Source organism: Nyctibius grandis, chromosome 4, assembly GCF_013368605.1.
Source record: "Nyctibius grandis isolate bNycGra1 chromosome 4, bNycGra1.pri, whole genome shotgun sequence".
In the NCBI taxonomy this organism is placed as follows: domain Eukaryota; kingdom Metazoa; phylum Chordata; class Aves; order Nyctibiiformes; family Nyctibiidae; genus Nyctibius; species Nyctibius grandis.
This window is the reverse complement of record NC_090661.1, coordinates 8,928,060-8,951,194: the sequence shown is the minus strand read 5'-3', so window position 1 is coordinate 8,951,194 and position 23,135 is coordinate 8,928,060. Positions and strand designations below refer to the sequence as shown.

At 38.0% G+C, this 23,135-nt stretch overlaps 1 protein-coding gene across 1 annotated transcript in view; it reads right to left on the bottom strand.

Moving 5' to 3' along the window:
* Nucleotides 1-23,135, bottom strand: part of HIPK3 (homeodomain interacting protein kinase 3) — a 77,248-nt gene that overhangs the window by 13,797 nt on the left and 40,316 nt on the right. The window contains exons 3-8 of the mRNA XM_068399642.1: nt 10,468-10,591; nt 6,278-6,397; nt 4,287-4,373; nt 3,242-3,426; nt 2,343-2,502; nt 1,836-1,959 (exon numbers count right to left, since the gene is read on the bottom strand). Coding sequence (XP_068255743.1) covers nt 1,836-1,959; nt 2,343-2,502; nt 3,242-3,426; nt 4,287-4,373; nt 6,278-6,397; nt 10,468-10,591 — 800 coding nt within the window. The remainder of the gene's footprint in view (nt 1-1,835; nt 1,960-2,342; nt 2,503-3,241; nt 3,427-4,286; nt 4,374-6,277; nt 6,398-10,467; nt 10,592-23,135) is intronic.

The window sequence follows — 23,135 nt, the reverse complement described above, 5'->3', positions numbered from 1 at the left end:
TTTGGAAATTTATCATCATACTAAGAACACAGTATACAGATCACAGATGAAGTTCTTGCCTGTACTGTTTCCTTTTCTATAATCACTTTATTCATCTGGGTATAATCAAAACAGTAGGGTTTTTAAATTATGGAATATGTCATTGTGTAAAGCATATATACAATTTAAGTAAGAAATTACTTAGCCATACAAAGTGCTCAGAGGGAAATCTGCATGAAGCTATGCATTCAGTTCATACAGCCTCTGACACTCTGCACGGTGAATACTCGAAGCTTTCACAAGCTTCTGGAACCCAAGATAGATGCAGCAGCCACAAATAACACTACTGATAAAGTCTGCTGTATCTGTCTTCTTCTAAAGAGATAAAGACTTCCTGGGCTCTAAGTTTAGGTTAAAAGTGTTGTGGTGTTTTGTTTTTTTTTCCAGAGTGAATCTAGTGTGATTTCTATAACTTCAAACTGCAGAGGGAGATCTAAGGAGGAGTCTGAAAGTGATTCTTAAAAAAAACCCTACTTCCTATAAACTCCACCATTTCAAGATCTGATCTCAACATAAAGCTCAACACCATCAAGAGACATAAACTGCATCTTTGGCAATTAAGACTATAATCAAGCTAACTCAATAAGCAAACAACATAAGCTACCTTTCCCTCTCCATAAATGACTATTACTAGGATAAGAAGGGCTGGTTTTCATCAGCTTCTCTCTGATCAGCCCATTACAAGCAGAAAAAACAAGTTTTGCTTGCTGTGTTCCGAGATCTGACTGAAGTGAAAAAAATAGGACCTACATTTGCATGATGCAAATGCATTTGTTTAGGGAAACAGAGGTCAACTGCATTACCATGTGTCCTTCTAGAGATGCATATGCTTATCTGGTCATTTTCTACACTGCAGAAATACTTCTTTGCTAGCATTTCCACCTTGCAGTCTTCCAAATGTTTCTGATAATTGACTCTCAGCCAATTATTTTTTTCCATAAATACAAAACTGTATCCTTAAAACAATCTTATCCGTAATATAGGAGAGTTCAGCCAAGCTGCCTTTCCTCCTCACAGCACGATGCTAATCAACGTTCTCAAAGATTTAGCTATGTGTTTTTCAGCCATCAGAAAGCTGTGGCAGTTCTATCTAGCATTATAACCAGAGGACAGTAAATGTGACACTGTTTATGTAGGGCGGCTACATCCTTAAATGAAGCCCTAAGTTTCCAGATGTTTTCTTAAACATTCACTTGGAAGTCCAATAAAAAAAACTTAACTTTATTATCCAGACACATTTATCACACGAACTGTTACATTTTCTTATCCTTATCCCTAGGATACCGCAGGGATGTAGAAGGAGAAAAAACAAAAACACAAAAAGCACCACACCACAACCAAACCAACAGAAAAACCCCAACACACACAACCACCAAAAAAGAAACAAAAAAACACACCACCAAAAACCTACCACAGCACTGGTATTCCCCTCATGTTTCTTGTTTCCTCTCAAATTTTATTTCAGAATACCCTCCTTTCTTCCTTCAGCTTCCACATTGTGTCCCTCTATTTTATCCAAGATATACATATGTATACATACAAATATGTATGTGCATGTGTGATACACGAAGATGGGCTCTGAATTGCTTAAATCATTTTCTACAGATGCCGATTTGCTGTTTCTTTCAGAAAGGTGCAACGTGTCTGGATCTGACTCACATTCTAATTTTTTATGACATAATTAAGTTCTTTTAAATATATAGCTTAAGGGGATATAATGGAAAACTCAAATCCTGGTAACAGACAGACAGTAACGCTCATATTTCAGGAACTGTAACAATTACAGTTAAACATACCTTGAATAGTTGGAGGACATATAATCAATGCCTGTTGGAAAACATCACCACAACCAAACTGAGCAGTTCCTGCCTGCAGTGGTATCCCTTGGTGCAAAACTGAATGGGCAGATGCAGTTAATGCCTATGGGAACAGATTCAATACAAGCAACATTATAACTGTGAATCTAAATCTCTCACACACTTGTCCCATCAGCTTATATAATAAACAATTAAAATAACTTATAAAAATTAAAATTTCAAGTCCATTTCACAGGCAGCAATCCCGTTTGGCCACTGGAGGGCACTATAATACAGCACTGCTTTGCTACGGCAATCCCAGTTTGTAACTTAATCTTGAAACACCGAATTTCAAATGTTTTGTTTATTTAAGAAAACACTCAGAAAAAATCAGAGTAAAAGACAGAAGATTTTGTCACTTGACAGATGTACTTTTTTCAATTATTAAATTAATTAGAGAAACTGTATTAACTAAATTAATAATTTAAAATAAAGAAATGTTTTTACCTGACTTCTTACAGGAGCAATTTTGGTAAAGTTCGCAGTCAGATTAGCTGCATTGCCTGAGGCAACTGGTCTCATAAGTGATGTTTTATTGCGATTACTTAAGTCATACAAATTTGATCTGCATTTGCAAATATCCATGATATGAAAACAGGACTTCACTCTATCAAAAGCAGAAAATAAATTGCTTTAATTACAGTTTAATGTTGTTAAATGTATAAAACAATTCCCCAGAACAAGAAAAAAAATAGTTCAAAGCCCACATTTCCCCGTTTCACAGAACAGCATCATACACAGAAAGCCAAAAAAAGAAACTCCTATAACTATGTTCATGTCAAGCATTTGTAACGCAGATTTTAAAGTCAAGAAAAATACTATTTCCTGATCCTTCTATCTAACACCATTTTCTAACAACTGTATACAAGCAGGAAGGATAGTAAACTAAATGGATGGAAAGCTCTTTCTTTCAGTGAAATTCTTGCACTTTAGCAAACCCACAGTGAAACACACAATTTCAGAACTACAAGAAAACTTTCAATATATTCCATATTAACCAATGCATAAAAGAAGGTATCTGAGATGTTCATCCTACCCCAGCTCTCAATGACTGAAAGGAACTAAGGCTCTTCATGGCTTCCAAAAACCAAGCCCAAGTTTCTGCAGCATTGGAAATTTATCAACCAGGCATATAAATGAGAACTTAGAAATCTATTGCTCTAAATGTTACTTTTCAGAAAAAAAACATAGTTATTCAAACAGTTTCCTTGACCAAGTAGATGTGTCTAATATTGCAAGTACTTGAAGGAATTCTCTAAGACGTTACAAAAATTACAAACAACACTATTATACATATGAACCACTACAACAGCGATTTTAAAAAATAATTTTTGTGTGTTACATACTGGTTGCTATGAGGAAAATCAAGAAGGTGCTTCATGGTAACAAAAGAATGGTTCAGGGTCTCAGCTGGAGTGATTCTTAAATCAGCGTCGATCAGCAACATTTTCTTCAATAGACTGACAAATTCCCTCCTATCTGCCTTCTCTGCCAACAGGTCACTTCCTTCCAAATCCATCACCACGTTCACCTGGCATTGAACAAAACAGGCAGATAGAAGACGTGCATATTAGTTTAACTCTTTCTGTTATTGCTTTCTGCTATAAAATACTAATATTCAATGATTTTATCATGTGGGGCACGGTGAATTTGCTAGCTTATCCCGGTACGGTTGGCTTGGAATTGGCGACTTTTTTCTGCATGCACACTATTCCCCTTGCACCCTCCCCAGCTGAAAACCTCTGAACCCTTTATTCTACTCTGGGACTTGGAATTTAAAAAGTAAGATTTGGGATAAAGATCTTTTTATGGTCTAACTTAAACAACAGAGCTAATCTTAAAAAAAAAATTTTCAAATATGTATTAATGCCATTCTTGCAAAAAGATTTGATTCTCTTTTCAGGATATGGAAGAGAATGAAAAATTTCCTTTTGTTATTGACTAGAGAGTTGTAAAGCTAACGAGAAGTGTGGAAACAGTTAAGTTTTTTTAAAAAAAAAAGAAAAAATAATTATATTGAGAATTATATTGTAAGGTAGCAGAATTACACTGGAAATTATATAGTTAAGAGAGCAGGATCCATATACATTCTTTTTTTACCCTGAATGGTGGATAAGGTCAAAGAGAAAGTATACATTATACCTAAAATTAAAGGTTCTCCCCACCACAAGGACAAGTACCATTGTTTAACACAAGCAATGACAAAGGAAGATCTTTATAAAAAGCCCAACGGACTGATATAGCTAGACATTTTCCTCAGAGTAACATATAGAAAGAATAATGGATATCACTGATACACAAATAATATTCTAAAGAGCTTTTATTTCAAACTAGTAAAATGTTTTAAAATCACACATTCCTTTTGCAAAGGAAGAATATTTTAATACTCACATGCACTATATCATCCAAACTGTTGAAAATATACTTTCTGGCCTCTTTAGACTTCATACCTGTCTCTGCCTCATGCTCTTCCAATGTCTCAAAAAAGAAAAGGAAAGCTGAGTTTAGAAGTTGACTATAAAGGACACTTATAGCTACAAAGTAACTTTACATATTTATTGGCCTAAAAAAACTGTTTTTTAAAAAAATAATTAATATTGCAATTGTGTATTTGTATGCTGCTTTGCTGACTACTTTCATTTTCTAAATCGAAATACAAAAACTACTGAATTTCACATCTGAGTGGTCACAGTACTGGATTACAATAGATGGTTTGTAAATCACATGGGAAGTGCTGAAAGCCTAGCTAAACATTGTTTAACGAAACTCTCTTGTGTGCTTATATTTTTATCTATCACAGGTTTTCTATTACTTGTATTTTACACATTTCCTCAAACTCAGACTTTTAACTCCAAACAGCAGCAACACTGTATCGCTGTAAAAAAAAAAACAAAAAAACAAAAAACCAAAAACCAGGCAGGTTCTGTTCAACTTCTGTTTGCTTTCTCTTTTCTTTTGTTATTTTTATACTTTTCTTCCTTTGCATATGCAACATCTGGTGTAAGTAATTTAAATACTGAAGTATGAAACAAACAATTAAATCCCAGAGAATGAACGTGATCACCTATCAGCGATTTATGAGCTGGAATACCACATTCTGTTACAATTTTCCTCCTTCAACACAGACAGCACCAGGACACAGGTTTTGTTTTAAGAGTCCATGTTGCAAGGAGGCAAGGCAGGACTGCAGGGAAAAAATTTTTTTAACATACAGATTACAGAAAAGTTTCCAAAATTATCTTTGATAAAAACTGCTAGTGATGACCAATGGTCCATACCAAAACTCCTTTCTTCCCCCAAAACAGCATTTAGTCTGCTGTGAGAGATTCAACCTCTGAAAGGTAAGAGCTGCTGAAAACGGAGAGGGCTCTTTGCATCAAGAACTCACTTAGGTTCTCCAATATGGAGAAGCCAGATGTAAACTGTCACCTAATGATCAACCACCCAAAAAAACACAGAAAACTGGAATAATCAGGACGGTGTAATCGGAGAATCCTTTCATAACCGGACCCGGCAGCGCTATGGCAGGGCAGCACCAGCCCAGGCCGCTCGGCCTGACGCCCGCCCGGGATTTACCACATTGCTGTGGAAAGTTACGCAACGGTCTTTGAGCTCGTCAGCTGTTTGTTACTGCAGAAGTTTTATGTCAACCGTAACTGTTTCCTGACTCCCCGAGTCCTCCATAAATTTGGTGAAGCAGCGCCATGAAGTAGTGCAATTTAAAAAATAAATAAATATTTGCATAGGAAGTTAAAGCTCTTCTTATGGCCAGTGTGCAATAATGTTGCTTAGAGAGAAGGAAGGTGTGCAGACCATAAAAGTACATTGTTTTTAATTCTGTCTGCTTTCATTGTATTGCAGCTTTCAGCCAACAAAGACTGTTTTAGCATGAGATCTGAAGGAAATGAGCTGTACACAGTCATATTGTTTCTTAATCCCCTTCCTCCTACGAACTTCTGGTCCTGAAGTGAGTTTTGAACAAATTTTGACAGAGTAGTTTGGGCCTCAGAGACAAATACTTTAAAGTGAAATGAAAACCAGTGGCCAAGAAAGCTCATTTAGTACCTCTGGAGATACAAGGCTTAATGTGAATTCAATGCTCTCTCCCCACCCGGCACCCCGTGCACTGGCCGCCCAGTCACCACCCAGCCTGGCAGCCCCACCAGACCTGCCCCTGGGCCAGCCAGTGGGCAGGAAACGTGGGCACGAGCTCGGAGCGCTGGGTTTGGGGAATGGGAAAAATGGAAGGGACACAGAACAGGCACTGATAGAAATCACAGGAGAAGTTGAAGGGAGCTAACAATATCATAGTGAAACTTGGTCTCTCTGGCTTCTCTGCTCACAAAATAATATGCTGCTTTCTACTATATTATACTGTTTACCTTTAATCTCCAACTAGAATATGGTGCATCTGTTTCTCTACAGAAAAATCTTGCAGTCTTCGTTCCCATGCTTAACAACTGCTCTCCTGGCAAACCTTGAGTCTGTGAAATGTAACGAATCTGAGGAAGAAAAAAAATAAAACAAAACATAGGAAATAATTTACCTCTGATTTTCAAAATCTGATCCACACGGTTAAAAACTTGTCATTTCATTTAAAAAATAGCAAAATGAACCACCCTCAGAGCACTGTAGTTTGACAACTACATCTTACATAGGAGAGAAACCTAACACTGAGTGCTTGATACTGCTTTCTCCGTCTCTCAGAGAAAGCCATACATAAGCAAACCTCTGAAGTGACCTATATAAGCAAGCTTTTAAAGTTCGGTCACAGAAATGAGGAGCTGGGGAGAGTGGCTGTCATTACCTCCTCAACCCATTCAAATCCTAAATGCAATATTTTCATTCTAAACAGGAAAATTAGTAGGAGTGCTTTGCTTGCGTACAGAAATTTGATGATTTTCTTTGGTGTACTCTCATTATATAATGCTATAAAAATATTTTCCATTTGCTGTTTCCAGTGTATGAGTCTTTTACACGTCTGACACCTGCATTTCAAGCAAATGTTCCACTTGGAAAAGGAGTGTGAGTACAACCTCTAGGCATCCAGCAAAAGATACTGTCCTTGTCCCAGAAAATCTGCTACTAAATGCGCTGGGAATGGACTAGCTTTATGCCTGAAATGGTCAGATGCTCTTTTCCACTGAAATTATTGACATGCATTTATTTTAGAAGATAACTTACTATGCATTTTTCATTACGTTTCTTATAGTTGATGATACAAAGATTCGAGGCTTTGATAGAAATCTGTTGAAATAACATGTTACGATGTGTTTTTCATTACTGTGCATGCAATGTTAACTCCCTGTACATGGGGGGATTATCCCAGAAGTAATACTTCTTTAAAAATTAAAAAAACCTTCACCTTCAAGAAAGACAAGTTGGAAGAATAATTGAAAACTGAGCATGTTGAAGGTTGGGATGAAGGGAGTATAGATTCTAGCAGCCAGGGCTGAAGGTCCCAGGGGAGTGAGGGCTGAAGGGCGCTGGGCAGGGTCCCATGCCACACGTCTCCACAGAGGGGCTGCTGGCGTGGATAAGCCCCTGGAAAAGGTGGAGCAGCCAGGGAATAAGAGAGAATGGAAGAAGGAAAAAATCAAAAGGAGAGAGCGGTGAAATACATTGAACCAGAAACTGGGAGATATGATTACTTCGTTCAATGGAAGAGAGAGGACTTGAGAGCTAGGAGCTGAAAGAAAATTGAGAAGAGAAAAATTGATAGGCAGTAAATAGGAATGTACACGCGAGGCTTCTGCTGAAATATAAGTGACAGATCAAAGTGGGGAGGAACTAAATGCAATGCTGCCAATTTTTGATATTTAGTATCCTCCACAATTCCCTACAGCAGAGAGTAAGGAGAATCCCACTCTGACCAGAACTCTTTCTAGGTAATTTAGTTGTTTTCTAAGCATATTATAAAGTGTTAGATATAGGGAGAGATACAATGCATTTATTCAAAAATTTAGCAGTTACGCACCTGTGCCTGTTTTTAATGAGTATTAAAGCTCAGAAGACATGGCTATTTTCCACTGAGAAGTACAGCTGTTACTGGATGTAATCACAAATGAATATAACAACTAAGAGTTTCCTTTCAAGAGTTAGCGTGTTGGTTGCCACATGCCAGGAGGACAGGGGGAAATGCAGCACAAAGCCCTTGCCTGCTCGTTTACTTGGTGACACACAGCACGTAGCAGGAGGAAAGGAATTTCCTTGGGAGCCATCTCCCACCACTGCTGTACTCGTGTACATTGAGGAAAACCCTGAACCAAATTTCTCTGAAGCAAGTTTTGCAGACCTGCTTGAGAACAATGACAAGGCTGACTAAAGGAAGGTAATTCCTGTTGGTGCAGAGGAGGTTACAGCTCCTCCTCCACCATGACTTCTCCAACATGAAGATCAGACAAGCTGCTAGATGAGTTATTAACTGATGCGTCCAGCAAACTTGAGTGATATGTTTGTCTTTAACTAAATGTCTTTTAAACTCAGTATTCACTTGTAAAGCAAGCAGAAAATCTTATGGGCATCAAGATTAACCCCTAATCCATGTAGTCCTTTGCATGAAGTACAGCATCTTGGAAGGTGGCTGGCTGTCATTGGTGCCACTGCTGTTTATTTGTACTATCCGGCAGTACCTAGAGGTTGAGCCATGTTGGCCCTGGGCCTACAACAGCAAGAAACAAGTGACAGGAATACGCTGTCATAAGGACCTGGCTGTCTAAAACCGAGAAAAGATGAGCCAACGAGCACTATGAAGGTAGGTGCTCTGCGCACCGTACTAAACTGCCTTCATTTGCCTGGGTATCACACACGAAAAGATGACTGCCATGCAGCGGGAGAAAGAAGGTCTTTTCTTTTCCAATCAGACTCTGTATTATTCTGAAAAAACATCCTCATAATCATGAGATTGAGCTTTACACTGTTACTGCTCTCTGTACAAAAGTCAGAGGCTCACAGCTATGTAAGCCCATTGGCACACATTAACGGTCTGGGCTGCTGCCATCATGACACATCACAAATTAACTTGAGGAAAGAATCGGGACACGGGCAGCATTCTCCACCATTCAAATCCCTGCTGCATCATAAGTGACTGAAGATGGGGTCCAAAGCCATGTTCCACATCCGGAAGCAGCATCTGCCTGTATGTGAGATCATGATCAGGAGACCATGATCTGGGCTTATAGGTCCTTCCTCACCCACGGCAGCATCTCTCTTAACAGCTACTTAACAGCAGTACGGGGTCAAAAGTAAAAGTAATTCTAGAAATTACACATTTTGGCACTTTTTTTGAAAGTCCAGATCTACTCCTGCAGTTTTTTCAAAATAAGAGGTAAATAAATTTGCCAAGTTCTTGGAAGTCTTTGAGACAGTATTACCGATTCTTTCCAAAAACAAATGTCTTCACCTTTTCCTTAAAGGACATAATGAATTATATGGTTGTTACTTGCTTCCTCCTTCGTTCTCCATTTTAACAGTAATACCCTGAACAAAGGTCTTCTAAATGCATCAAGGCCTCAACCCATATTCCACTCAAAACTTACTTCCTACCCATGAAACACTGAATTTTGTGTAAATGGAGGAAACTGAAATATGATATGTTACCAAAATCAACACAAAAATCAATATATCCCCTGACACTGGTTTTAACAAAAAGATTTTTAGAAAAGTAGATCTGATGTGTAAGCACAGGGAGCCAAAAGCCCACTACACGAAGATCAGGATTTAAACAACCTAATGTCATGCTGGAGGAACTGCCCTTAAACTGAATGCTGATTCAGAGATGTAGAAGTTAGTAACAAGCCAGTGCTGTTACATCTGGGATTTTCAGGAGATTTCTTCGCTTTCAAAGTTCAAAACGGGGCAGGGATAGTCAGAATGGCCATTACATTCCTTCCAAATTTCCACACAATGCTAGAAAATTAAAGACTTCTCTCTCTTAAGTGTTTTAAATAGAAAATGTTCTACATCTTTTATTAGAAACGTTTTTTTTTTAAATCAGCTCACTAATGCCAATGGTGTCAGTAGTTGAAAACTCCAACAAAGCAAAGCCCCAGCTTCAACAGCTTCAAATTTTACCATTGCATATATAGGGTATTATTGCGATAGTTGATTCTCTTTCCTCATGAAGTATAGGCTCTCAAATCTTTTGAGCTATGCTGGATTTCCAGAAAGCATCAGGAAATGTTCAGAAGGCAACTAATCGTGACGTCGGAACAGACATTCCAGAGTCAACCCCATTCATGGCAAGTGAAAGAGACATTACAATGCAATGACAGTGGCCACAAACTTTGGCTTCCATCAGAAAAAGCAGCTTCAATACTAACATTTCTTTTGCAAGATAGGGAGAAAAAAAAGGACAGACTGAACTTTAATTTACAATATACACTTTGGTCTAGAAACAGGATTTATGTTTCTAAGACAATCAATAAGACTAAATTAAAAGCATTGAACAGACTTGGAAGAAATACTACTTAATAGGGGATGCATTAACGTTTGAAGTCGAGAATTTCAGATCATTAAATCCAAAAATTGCAGAAAGTGTGCATATGCTTGTGAAATTTATTATAGCTACTACCTGGTCATATTCCAGTGCTCCTGGGTACAGTGGCCATCCAAGAAACAGCTCTGCAATCACACACCCTAACGACCACATGTCTATGGCTTCACAAAACGGCAATCCCAGTATGATCTCTGGTGCTCTGCAAATTAAACATGGTTACTGAATTTTTTCCATAGGGAAAAAAGGTAATTCAACAATCTAACATGACCAAAAACAACCCCAAATCTGTTATTTGAAAACACAGGCTACTTATTTCAATAAAATCATAACATCAGAAATTGCACTTTTCTTTATCTAGACAATCCAGGGTAAAAATTTTCAGCTCTGAGATACTTTTTTCCTACAAGTATCAGTTTGCTATATATATCAAAATAATTAATATGCCTGAAAAACAGAATGTCACTGATTCAACATTTTTGCCTTTCCTCCAGTATGTCCCGAATGATTCAGTCATATGCCTGTAACTACATTGTAAAGACAATACAGTCACTTGTCTCAAACACAAACACAAAGTTTTATCTGAAAATACACTTGCACACTTCCCAACCGGACAGTAAACTTAAAGCTATTTAAAATATCAATTTAATAACATAACTGCAAATCCCTTAACGCACTCAAATCAGTTCAATGTGATCAATTTTTAAATCATTTAAATGAAACCATTGAACTTGCTAAAGAAACCACGTCTTATTTTTCACCTAAAACAAGTGTGAAATATTTAACCAATGGCATTTGAGTTTATTTCTGTACTCAAGAACCAGAAAAATTGGTATTGACACAGCTGCTAAAGGGGCTTTTAACATTTCTGTTCACATGGAATAAAACTCAAGTATTTCAGAGATATCCATTTTAATTGCATTTGTTCTTTTTAAACCTTCCTTCCCAGTTCATTCAAGCTATTAACAAAAGGAAAAAGAATTAAAATACATCTATATGCTAATATAGAAAGAGACCTGGAGACATAAAATATTATTTAAACATCACACTACAAAGTGATTTACTTTTAAAAGAGACAATCTGTTGTTAGCTTAAAAAGCCACAGAACAGTAGGAAGGTGGTTAAAACTAACAGGGCAATTCCTGTTGCAGTTGGGCAGAACAGGAGCGTTCAACTGACCAGGTAACACGCTGGTTGGGAAAATCGTCATTTCTCATTGTGGAAAAGCTTAAAAATCTTACACTTCAGCACATGCTGGTGTATCATATTGACATTCCACACACAAACCAGAATCTCTGACCATAGTAAATCCCTACATATCTCATTTATCTGCTCCTGTGACATTTACCTTTATCAAAATATTCTTTAATTCACCAAAATGTACTAGATTGGGAACAAATTCCTGTTTTCATGCTACACTGGGACAGAGAAGCTATTCTGTAGCATACAGTAGACAAAGAGCTGAAGCATCTCCATCCCTTTTCACAAGGAGTAGTTGGCAGAAGCTGTATGTAGACACACTCCAAGCTCCAAGGATGCCCGTTCACCACCAGGAAAGGACTCCCAACGCTCTGCCCCATCCTTGACCAGTGAAACCACCCAGACTTCTGCTATGGGGAAAATCCGAGACTTTCCACAGATAAGAAAGTCTACAGGACAGGATATTCTGTTAAATATTTATGCATTTTCCGTTCATGCCAGCACTCCAGTTCTTCCCATCCTTGTCACAAACCATTTCAGATGCAATTATATGAAGGATAAATCTTGTCACACTGGCGGTGGAACTGGAGAGGCTCAGTTTTCCACTGCCTTCAAAGATTTGATTACAATAAACTTCTAGGGATCAAACATAACGTATTTGTGTAATGCGGGATCATGACACTGCAGTAAGTATGAGCTAGTTTCGTTATCCGAGAAATAAATTTAATCTATCTAGATACCACAAGACTAGAAATAGCTGTAGAAACATCTGCCTTCAGCCGCTGGCCGGGTGCCAGCCAGCGTACGGTTGTTACAGATCTCTGTTAAAATATGCTTCCTTTTGTTGTATTATGTTACAGCCCTGAATAGTTAATGAATATACACACAGCCTATGGATACAGGGGCTTTAACAAATGCTTCTGCTAAAATAAGCTCTTTAAAACCTCTTACATTTACTCAACAGTTAATATGTGCACCGTATAAAAATAGCGACAGTCGGTCAGTCTGTCGCTCGTCTCTTTTGAGGGATGGGATTGCAAATAAAAGAAGGATAAGGGTGGATACGATGACCAAAAAAAAAAGTTTACTGTATTTCACTATATAGTAATCTGTTAGTCTTTCATGGGTACCAAGGAGTTCTGCAATACCAATAAAAGTGCTAACAAGTCTAAGGAAAAGGGACATATTTAAGGAGAGGCAAGACCAGTGCTCCTCACTTCCCAACACCTGACCTACCACCCAGGAAAGAAGAGGAAATAAATGAGCTCCCAAAAAGGGCTACCTGCACCTCACTACAGTACAGTGCACAAAAATCATTTTCAGGCTAGCTTGAGGTGAGGAAGATGAAGAGCAGGTTCAACTTCTCCTACCATGGCCTCAGGCTGGTCCTTAAAATGGAGCAACTCTCCCACAGCTGACAAAGTTACAGGAGAACTTGTACTGGGCTTGATTATGTTTAGATTGGTCTTAACCAGCTCAAACATTTTGGATAAAGGAAAACAGTTTGTTAATGTCATGCTCAAAAGCACCTTTTTCTCTCTCTCCTTCTTTTAAACTACCAGTTAAATATCTATTTGGACAATTGGGAAGGAAGGGGTTAAAGAGGAGGGAGTCATTCTTCAATTTTTATTTTTTTGAGATGATCCACAGCTCTTTTTTAATGTAAGAAATATTTTTACATACAGCTTAAAAGGAAGACATTCCCTTTCTTAACTACAACCATAGACATTACATTAAGTGGTAGGAACTCCAGATGTCCCAACACAGTCACTTCAACATCAGATTACTCAAAAAAGACTGTTACTTAGTACTTCTCTCTCTCAAAACACCACCACACACACACTACTGCTTGGTATCTACTGCAGATGACAAGATGCTCAGTACAACAGAAGCTACTGTAGTCCCCAACTTAATAAATAGCATCTGTTTTCCCATACCAAGTCATCAACAAGAACACCAGAATTTTCTATACTTCTTGAGGATACCAAACTTACTTAAATGTACTTCAATGAAATTAAAAGCAAGGTTTTACAGAGAGAGCGTCTGTTCCCCTCTTAACAATGTTAATTCCTTATCAATGTTAATTAAACATTAATTAAAAACATTAACAGAAAATTTCATTTAGAATTCAAAATACAATACTACTACACTGGAAAGATTCACTTTATTAAGTAACAGCTCCTAGATTAACACATCTGAAATCCTCCTTTCTTGCTTGACACAGCACAGATCAATTCAACTCTCTTGAAGCACACTTTTTAATTGGAAATATCTAAAAAGATGAAAGATGCAAATGAATATCTGCTTCAGCAGCTTGTTTGGATAGTCATATTCCTATTTATTACATCACAGACCATGAATATACATATTATTCTATAGGGTTTTGTAAGCTTATGATAAAAGAAACCACACCACTTGTTCTGTTAATTTGCTTAAAGACCAGAACATTTCATAAAATAATTGAGCTTCACCATGTTAGCCAGCTTAGAATGAAGGAACAAAATAAGCACATTTGAAGAAAAGTGAAATAATTCCTCGAGGGAGGGTTAAAAAACAAACAAACAAGCAAAAACTACACAAAAATCAAAACCTTAGCATAGTAACAGAAAAATTCTTCTAACCTTTACACTGAGGGAATAAAGAATAAAAAGCAAGAATTAGCCATATTAAAAAAATAAGTCATGACAAAAACTGTAAGAAGTCAAGCCATTTCAAATGATCACTACCTAGAAGTCTTTGGTCAGAAATCCAATTTAGCACAAAAGTTAAATGAAAAAAGCTAAAACCCAACAGTTAACGTACATAATAACAACTGAAGAGCAGCATAAACCAATAAAAACAGCAGCTTCCTGGAACTACTAACTTTATGAAAAATTCTGTTGAATGCACAAATAATTTTTCAAATATGTCCTATAACAATTATGCATATCCCCTCACATATCAACTAAATGAGATTAAAGACTGAGCAGTTCTTATTTCTATTTCTCTTCTGGCAGTACGAAAGGGTCAATGTATCTACTGTCTTCCACATGCCATTGTTTTATTTGTTGACCACCAGGTTGCCACTCTCCAGATGAGAGAAGAGAATATAAATAGCTGTCCTCCCCTCATGTCTCCCACTCCTTTCAACACATCCATGTGATTTCTCTCCAAGACCAAAACCTTTAGCCACCACCTATACCAACCTCCATGCCAGAAGCTGAAGGTAACAGTGCCGTATGAGCAACACGGAGCTATTTTCTCTCCCCAGGTGCTATTGCCTACTCCAAAGATGCTGGACATCGGGAATCCTGGTATATTCTTGGCAGTGTTACCTGGTTATTACAAGTTTTGCAGTAAAATCCCTTTCAAACAGGCATATAAGCCTTATCAAGCCATTTTGACTTTGCAATTTAAAACACGCTGAGTAAGAATTTTAATACTGTCCGTTTTTTTGGCTCTGTACGTTCATATAGTTGAAGGTAAATACAGACAGTGTTTCTAATATGAGCATGCAACACAAAATTTATACTCTTCCCATATGAGTCAAACGTTACTACCTCTAATTACCACTGTTCATTGAGACAATGCCTAATACTTCATCTGCTCAAGATATAGCACACTGTCATCACTGTAACAAATACTTATGCAAAGAAGTCATCAAAAGGGTAGGATGTTTATCTTTTTTTATTAATGACTTGTTCAAAGCCATCCTATGGATCAAAAGAACGCACGTAAACAAATCCAATTTGCAAGAGTTATAGTCAAAACGGATTACAAACCTGAGAATAACTTTTCCCCCCCCGCTACACTATTACTAGCATAACACAAGCATATACTTTATGAAAGAAATAACTAGATATGGGTTGAGATGTGTAGTTCTTCTAAAGAAAGGAGGTCTAAGAGAAGGATCAGATGCAGTGAAGAAGTTAATGAGAGATGGTAATATTCATTCTAACGAGTAGTCTCATGTACAATTCATTTTCTTCAAATACCAGTTGTCTTCATGAATGTGGAGGAGTGCAAACCTTTCTGAGAGATCTGCAAGACCACAGGAAAGACTCTAGGCTAGAGAGATCCAAATCAAGGTGGCAATACTCGGAAAAGAACCCACAGGCAAGTATACCTCAATAATCTGAAGGATGCAAAGAGAATGAACCACCTAATGACAAAAAATCTGTGGATGATGAAGGATATAAAGAATAGCTGGTTCTCTAGTGCATTTGTGATGGATTCCAGAAGGAATTTCAAACATGCAATTAGATCAACACAATGACAGGCAGCAGAGCATACATGTTGTATAGTAAACCATAGTGAATATTAAGGTACATTATTCATTCATTCATTACACATAAGAATTAACAGGTTATAAATTAACCGACTTTCCAATGAAAAAAAAATCTAGACAACTTTACAGATTACTTGAGAAAAAAATCTTACAATTGGAAGCAAAAATAATCAGGATATCAGTATTTACTTTTAAGGACAAAGACATACCAAAAATTATTATGCCTTATATAAAACTAGTGATATTCCCTCACCTTGAATAGTGTGTGTTCACTTTTGAATTCTGTGTTCAGTTTTGGTCACCCCCATCTGAAAAAGGATACATCAAATAGAAAAGACGCAGAGAAGGACAACATAAATTAAAGACTTGAAGAGGCTTAGGTACAAGAAGAAAATATAAAGCTTCAGGAAAGAATGAATGATCAGTAACATTACTCAAATTATATATAAAATAATGGAAGAGAAGCAGCCAGTTGTTTCTAATGCCCTGTCTCACTACAGAAGACCAAGGAATCCTCCAGCCCCCTTTGAGATTGAAGACTGATGTAAATATAAAAGTATTTTTTTTAAAGCCAGAATACGATTAGCCTTTGAATCGTGGGCCACAGTTGAGGAAAAAATATTTAAGAATGGACTGACAGAAAAAATACCCACAACGCCTCTACATTAAACATTAATGTTCATATCAATGTACAATAAAAACAGCCATCAACTGTGTAGAGATGGAAGAAACTTGCATGGAAGACACTGAAGTGCAATCTTCTGCTATGGCAAATTTTCTCCAGCGACAAAATACCAAAATACATAGACCACGGATCTGAATATATGTATCTCTCATTCCCTACATATTAAAATCACTATTGTTGCACAAAGATAAGAGCTACTCAAGCATATCCCTTGATCCAAACTAAAAAGTCTCTGCAATCTTCTTCATGGTCAGAATAACTTTTATTTGTAATGCCCTTGCGTTAGAATAAGAATTATGTAATTCAAATTTACAGAAGTGTTTACAAAAGACATATTACGGATAGGATGTCCACCCGAGTGAATTTTTTTAAGAACACTTTCGTAGTTGAATTGCCTCTTGCTTTTAAGCCCATTGAGATGGTAGAATACAGACTGGTAGTGCCGTGTGTTAACGTACATTTGGTCTCTGAAATGCAAGTATGGTACGCTATGCCAGACAAGATTTCCTCCCTTATCCTTTGAAAGGATTCTTGCTGTAAATCTATAATGCAAAATGGCATTATAGATTTACACTCACAATCCTGGCTTTTCTCGTACAGTTTTCTAGTGTTCTTTTAACTCTGCTATGATTAGGCATTAGGAAGTACACAACCAGCAAAATCTGATTTTTGTTTTTGTGTGGTTGATTGGTTTTTTTAAACTCTAAGAAGGTAAGAGGATTTAAACTGAAAGCAAAAATGTAAGCGCTCAGAAACACTCTGGAAACATTAGTTAAGCTGGATAGGGGCATCTGTGTCTTTGAGGTGGCAGGAAAGACTCAAAAATACCACTTTGCAGTGTAGGGCTATGTCACCATGCATCACAAGACACAGGGAGAACAAATAAGTTGAAGAAGATAGGCGTAGTTATCCCCTCCTTCATCACTTCATTCCTCCTTTGAAGGAGTGCGGTGCACTACAAGACCCTCATACAGCAAGTGATAGTGACGACAGGAGGAAAGGAGCCACTGGATCTCCTGTAAACTTCTACGGCCGCGGTATGGCTGTGGTGGTGTCCACAGCGCTGCGCAAAAGGAATTCTCATTTCCTGGTAGAAAAAAACTTCATTTTAGCATAATAAAACTTTTTCGTAGAACTATGCAATGTTCAATGGCTAGAAAAGACCTACTCGACATCACAGCCTTACACTGTTATTTATAACGTACAAGACTGACATGTAGCTGCCAGTTTAACTTTGAGCCCTGATCTGACCTTGAAAAGGAGATAGGATTTTAAAACCATATCTGGAGACTGGCCCAAATATGTAACTACTTATAAAAATAAGCAATCATCGCAAAAAAAGTGCATTTGAACACAGGGTTCACAACCAAAGGGAGAGGAAAAAGAAAGACAACAAGAAATCAAACCAGACAAATAACAAATAAATCCTGGGTAATTTCATCAAATAAAACAAAATTACAAGGAAACTATCCTAGCACTCTTTCCTGATACTGAAAAAGAATTTTGCTTTGAAAGAGCCACCACAAATTTTAACCTAATACACCTTCTCTTACCACTTACTAGAAGTACTAAAGATTATAAATATTTAGTGATTCCTTTTTAATTTTTTTAAGCTGAAAATAATAAAATAAGAAGTGATTTCAACAGATTCTTTTCCACTAATTCACTCTATCTAGTGAAGAGAGATGTTGATTTTATTAAAACCAGAAGATGTTCATGCTTCTGCCTTGTCATGATTTTGTTTTTTCTCAGAAAGATTGCAACTTACCAAGTGATTTATTTATGTACTTGATATGTTAAGCACTTTTTGAATTACACGAAAATTAAGCAAAGCAGATACTGATGTAGCAACATAATGAAGAAAACTGTGCACAGAGAAACTCTTCACGTACTTTATTAGTAAATAAAGCCTGCAATTTAATACATTTTATTTACATTTTGGATAGCAAAGTGTCAATATTCAAAGCATCAAATGAGGTTACTTACCGATAACTGAATTTTGACAATATCCTTCGTGTACTTGCACTTGTACGCTTTACTCTCAACTGTGAAACCACCTTGCAGTGTTTGCCCCTTGGAAGAGTCGAAGGTTGCAAGAGATGGTCGCCCAGACCTTGCCCCATCCTCACCCGCCGCGGGGAGCGCACTCTGCGTAAACGCCATGCTCACTCCTACCGACAACGCCAAGGTGCTGAATAAGGCGCACGGTTCGGGTGGCACACCAAAGTCACCCCTGACAAGTAACCCCCTTCTTCTCAAACAGGTGAGTTTCCTCATCTCCTGCCTTCCTACAGAGCACGCAGCTGTGTGTGCAGCCTCCCAAATCCTGGCCCAGAGTACAGGGGCTACAGGCTGCTACAGGTGTGTATGTATGCACACATACACATGCACACAGATGTCTAAATTCTTGTTTTGCACATCTCTTAACAGAAAGACCTCGACACCCTTTCTTCTGCAGTTTTCCAAGCAGTCATACTAACTTCCCGAGTTGCAGTAATGGCCTACGCCTCTAATTTAATGAGACGGTCTCTATTGTATCATAGAATCATAGAATGGTTTGGGTTGGAAGGGACCTTAAAGATCATCTAGTCCCAACCCCCCTGCCACAGGCAGGGACACCTTTCCACTAGACCAGGTTGCTCAAAGCCTCATCCAATCTGGCCTTAAACACTGCCAGGGAGGGGGCAGCCACAGCTTCTCTAGGCAATCCGTTCCAGTGTCTCACCACCCTCACAGTAAAGAATTTCTTCCTAATATCTAATCTAAATCTACCCTCTTTCAGTTTAAAACCATTCCTCCTCGTCCTGTCACTACTTGCCCTTGTAAAAAGCCCCTCTCCCGCTTTCCTGTAGCCCCTTCAGGTACTGGAAGGCTGCTATGAGGTCTCCCCGGAGCCTTCTCTTCCCCAGGCTGAAGAGCCCCAACCCTCTCAGCCTGTCTTCATAGGAGAGGTGCTCCAGCCTTCTGATCATCTTCATGGCCCTCCTCTGGACTCATTCCAACAGCTCCATGTCCTTCTTATGTTGGCGGCCCCAACATAATTTTATTGGGGCAGGGAGAAAGAGGGATGGGAAGATAAAAGAAGCGACACCCAAAAAACAAAAGCATCCAAAATCTTGTGCCAGGACAAAAACTCAAGCTGAGCTGGTGAATTGTCCAGATTATTTTTGAAGAAAATCGAGCTTGAAATTATCTTGCTTGGAATCCAGACAGAAGTTAGGGCAGGCAGAGGTAACTGTGGAAGACCACACAGTGGGGCAGCTGGCAATCACAAACTGGCCTCCACCCGAGGAGCGCGGGCGAGCACATGCACTCGAGGAGAGGATCAAACACTAGCAATGATTTCCAGCTCTGAACAAGCGTTAACAGAAAAATGAGAACAGCACAGCATGGGAGATCTCAAGGCCTCACAAATCAGATATGCCAGATCTTAATTCCCCCCACCCTTTGCTTTGTTATTGTTGATTTTGTGAGAATATCAACTTCTAACTCTATAAGGGTCTGCATGGAATTAGTGCCCACACACACCAGCTGAAGAACAGGTAGAGACTTTCTACAAAAGAGTAATAAGCATGGCAGTATTTGCTCATAGTATCCTCGTCAAGAATAGCAAGACCTTGTAAGTCAGTTTTGTGTGAAGGCTTCTTGTGCTTTCACCCCCGATGATGATACTCCTACATCTGGACTGAGGGTACAAAGTCATGGTGGCCCTAAAGAAGCAAGAAGCCTGATCCTGCTGTAAAAACCCTACCAAGGGACTCCCACCAGACACAAGGCAACGGAAAGAGGTATCAGTTTCTGATATTACTGATTAGCATGAGAGTCTCTCTTATTTATTTATACTTAAATGGATTCGCACATTGGCATAGTTCAGGTAAAATATCAGAGAACGCAAGGATATGGCCGTTATGTCAAGAATCATGCGAAACATAATATATTACTTTATATTAACTAGCTATAAAAAAACTAAACAAGACCAAAGGAAAATCTACCCTGAAGACACAAAGGAAAAGTTCTTTAATTCTCCAGCAACGCTTGCAAGAATTTACCCTCCACCACAGGGCAATGACACACCTGCCTGACGCAGGTCTGCAGCTCAGCTGCAGGAGCTCAATAAACCATGACACTATTTGAAATAATTTTCTAGCATACATGTTCTCCACAACAGTTCTTCAGGTAGGCATACTGCACTGGAAATGAACATGCCATATAGATACCCAAGAAGGTAAGAAAATCTGCTCACATCCTCATCCATCGTAAAAAGATTTATTTTTTTTTACTGCTGATGCGCGCCCATCTGTATGATGCACAGTGATGTTCTGATGAAATTTTGCAACTCAGACTGATAAATTCTGACTTAAAATTACATTGTTTGAATTATAGAAAGCTCATCAAAAAATCAACACAAGTGTTCCTGAACAGGCAGAGCAATGTCATCTCCCTCAGACCTCCAGATTATTCTGTATTCATATGAACTAGTATGTTTACCTTATTTGCCTTCCTAATAATGTTCTACATAGTATTGGAATAAGGCTTTCACAGTCTATTACCCTGACTTGTAGACTGAAGGTTGTTGCCCATGACACAATCCTGCCGTCAAAGAAAAAATTTGTCAGAAGATTAAAAAAGAAAAAAAAATTGTAGTTTTAGAAAAATGTCAGTATTTTCGCTACGGAAAATTTATGTAGTGATACTGGATTATAAAAACATTGTCAAATCAAGAATCAAACACTGACAACATAACATCAGGATAAATAGACAGTAGGCTTATTAAAGTTGCTTTATTTTTGAACAGAAACAAGCAAAAGACTCGTAGGAGAAATAAACATTTAGAAAGAATTATATTGGATTAACAGTGACATTTTATCACTTAAAATTCAAATATTCAAAGCATATACAATTGAAAAAAGAGTAGTGTCTAGCAAAAAGTCAAGTACTGATGCCACAACTCCACACAGGAGATTCATGTCCTGTTCACTAAATAAATGGAACACCAGAATCCATTTCACTTTGGATATTCCCCTATATAAAGTATTATCTAGTCACTTAATAGCTATGCCAGCTGCTAAATGGAAAAAAAAATGAACAGAAACATTACAAGAAAGTTATGACAGAAAAACCTAGAGAGCAGCAACTGGGGCAGGTGGGTTAACATACATGAAATTAAATCTGCTTTCTCAAGGTTACACTAGTAGAGACTTTTTGGTGAATAAAAATATTTTTAAACACTTCTGGGTTCTAAATCTACTGCTAGATTCATATACCCAACAGATGTCTGGCACAATGTTTTATTGGGATCTGTTGCTTCCACACAACAATGCAGAAAAATACACCCAACGTACAGTACGCACTGTTGTTCAACAACCTTAATTTTAATTTGCATATTGTTGTAGTAATTTATGATGCACCGGCAAGTGAACAGACTGGCTGACCTGGTGAGTTTTTTCCCATACAGATTTCTATGATTCAATCCCTGGTGTAAATCTGACACCACCAGAACAAGTCACATCCTTACCCACAGTGTAATGATCCCACTAACATAATCAAGGGGAAATACTGGAGAGCTTAAGCTTTGGGGTGCTATGGAAAATCATCTGTCAATGTTCAGACAAAACTAGGAAACTACACGAGAAAATTTAAAAGGTTATTTTTTTCCTCCCCGACGAATTAAACCTACAGACTGCTAGTGAGGAAAATGACACAAGGCTATTTTGGTAGCCTAGACTGCAAGACTTCAGCCTTCCAGTATGTCACATCACCTGCTTGCCACTGCACTGCAGTCTGCTTAAAGACTCCATGTGCAACAGTCCCTTCGCATGTTTCACTCCAGCCTTGAACCCCACACCAGTACCAGTCTGCTGGTTTTTCCCCTTTTTCTTCTCCTTAGATACTTTTTTCTCTCTTTTTTTTTTTCCCCATTTTTCCTTCCCTCATATCCCATTTTAATTTATTTGTCCTTTCCTGTTGAAAGGAGAGCCTGTCTATTCTTAGAAGAGTTTCAGAGCCTAAAATAAACTGCTTAACTATGTATCTATTACATCTAGATTGATGTCACATCAGTCCCTGACAACATGCTGCAGCAGGAATGCGACTACAGCGAAGAGCCCCAGTATTTCTGCAAGCTCCGCTTTGCAAAGATTTTTAAAGTAACGTTACATACAAAAACCTAACACACTACGCAAACATTAAAACATAGGGTGGGGTTTTTCCCATTTATTTGTCTCACTACATAAATGTTTATATCCTTTTTTAAAGCAGTTCTTGCCTGATACCTAATACTAAAAACCAGACCATCTCCCACCACACTAAAGAGGAGGAAAACAGGGTAACCAAATTGCACTGGGCATTATTTTTCATCAAGCAGAATGCTATAATTTTGCTGTCAGAGCACATAAAAGTTAAAAACAGGTAGTTCAGTTTAAAGAAAAAAGATAATAATGGGATCTAGATAATAATTGGATAATAATGGGAGGCTTTCATCCAAGTAAACCCTTTGAGTCCGGTCCAGGACACTAATAATTGCAAGCAGCTCCTTATTTACAGCTGAAAACTTCATTCTGTTCCCAGCATAGACAGACACTCGCATTAGGAAAA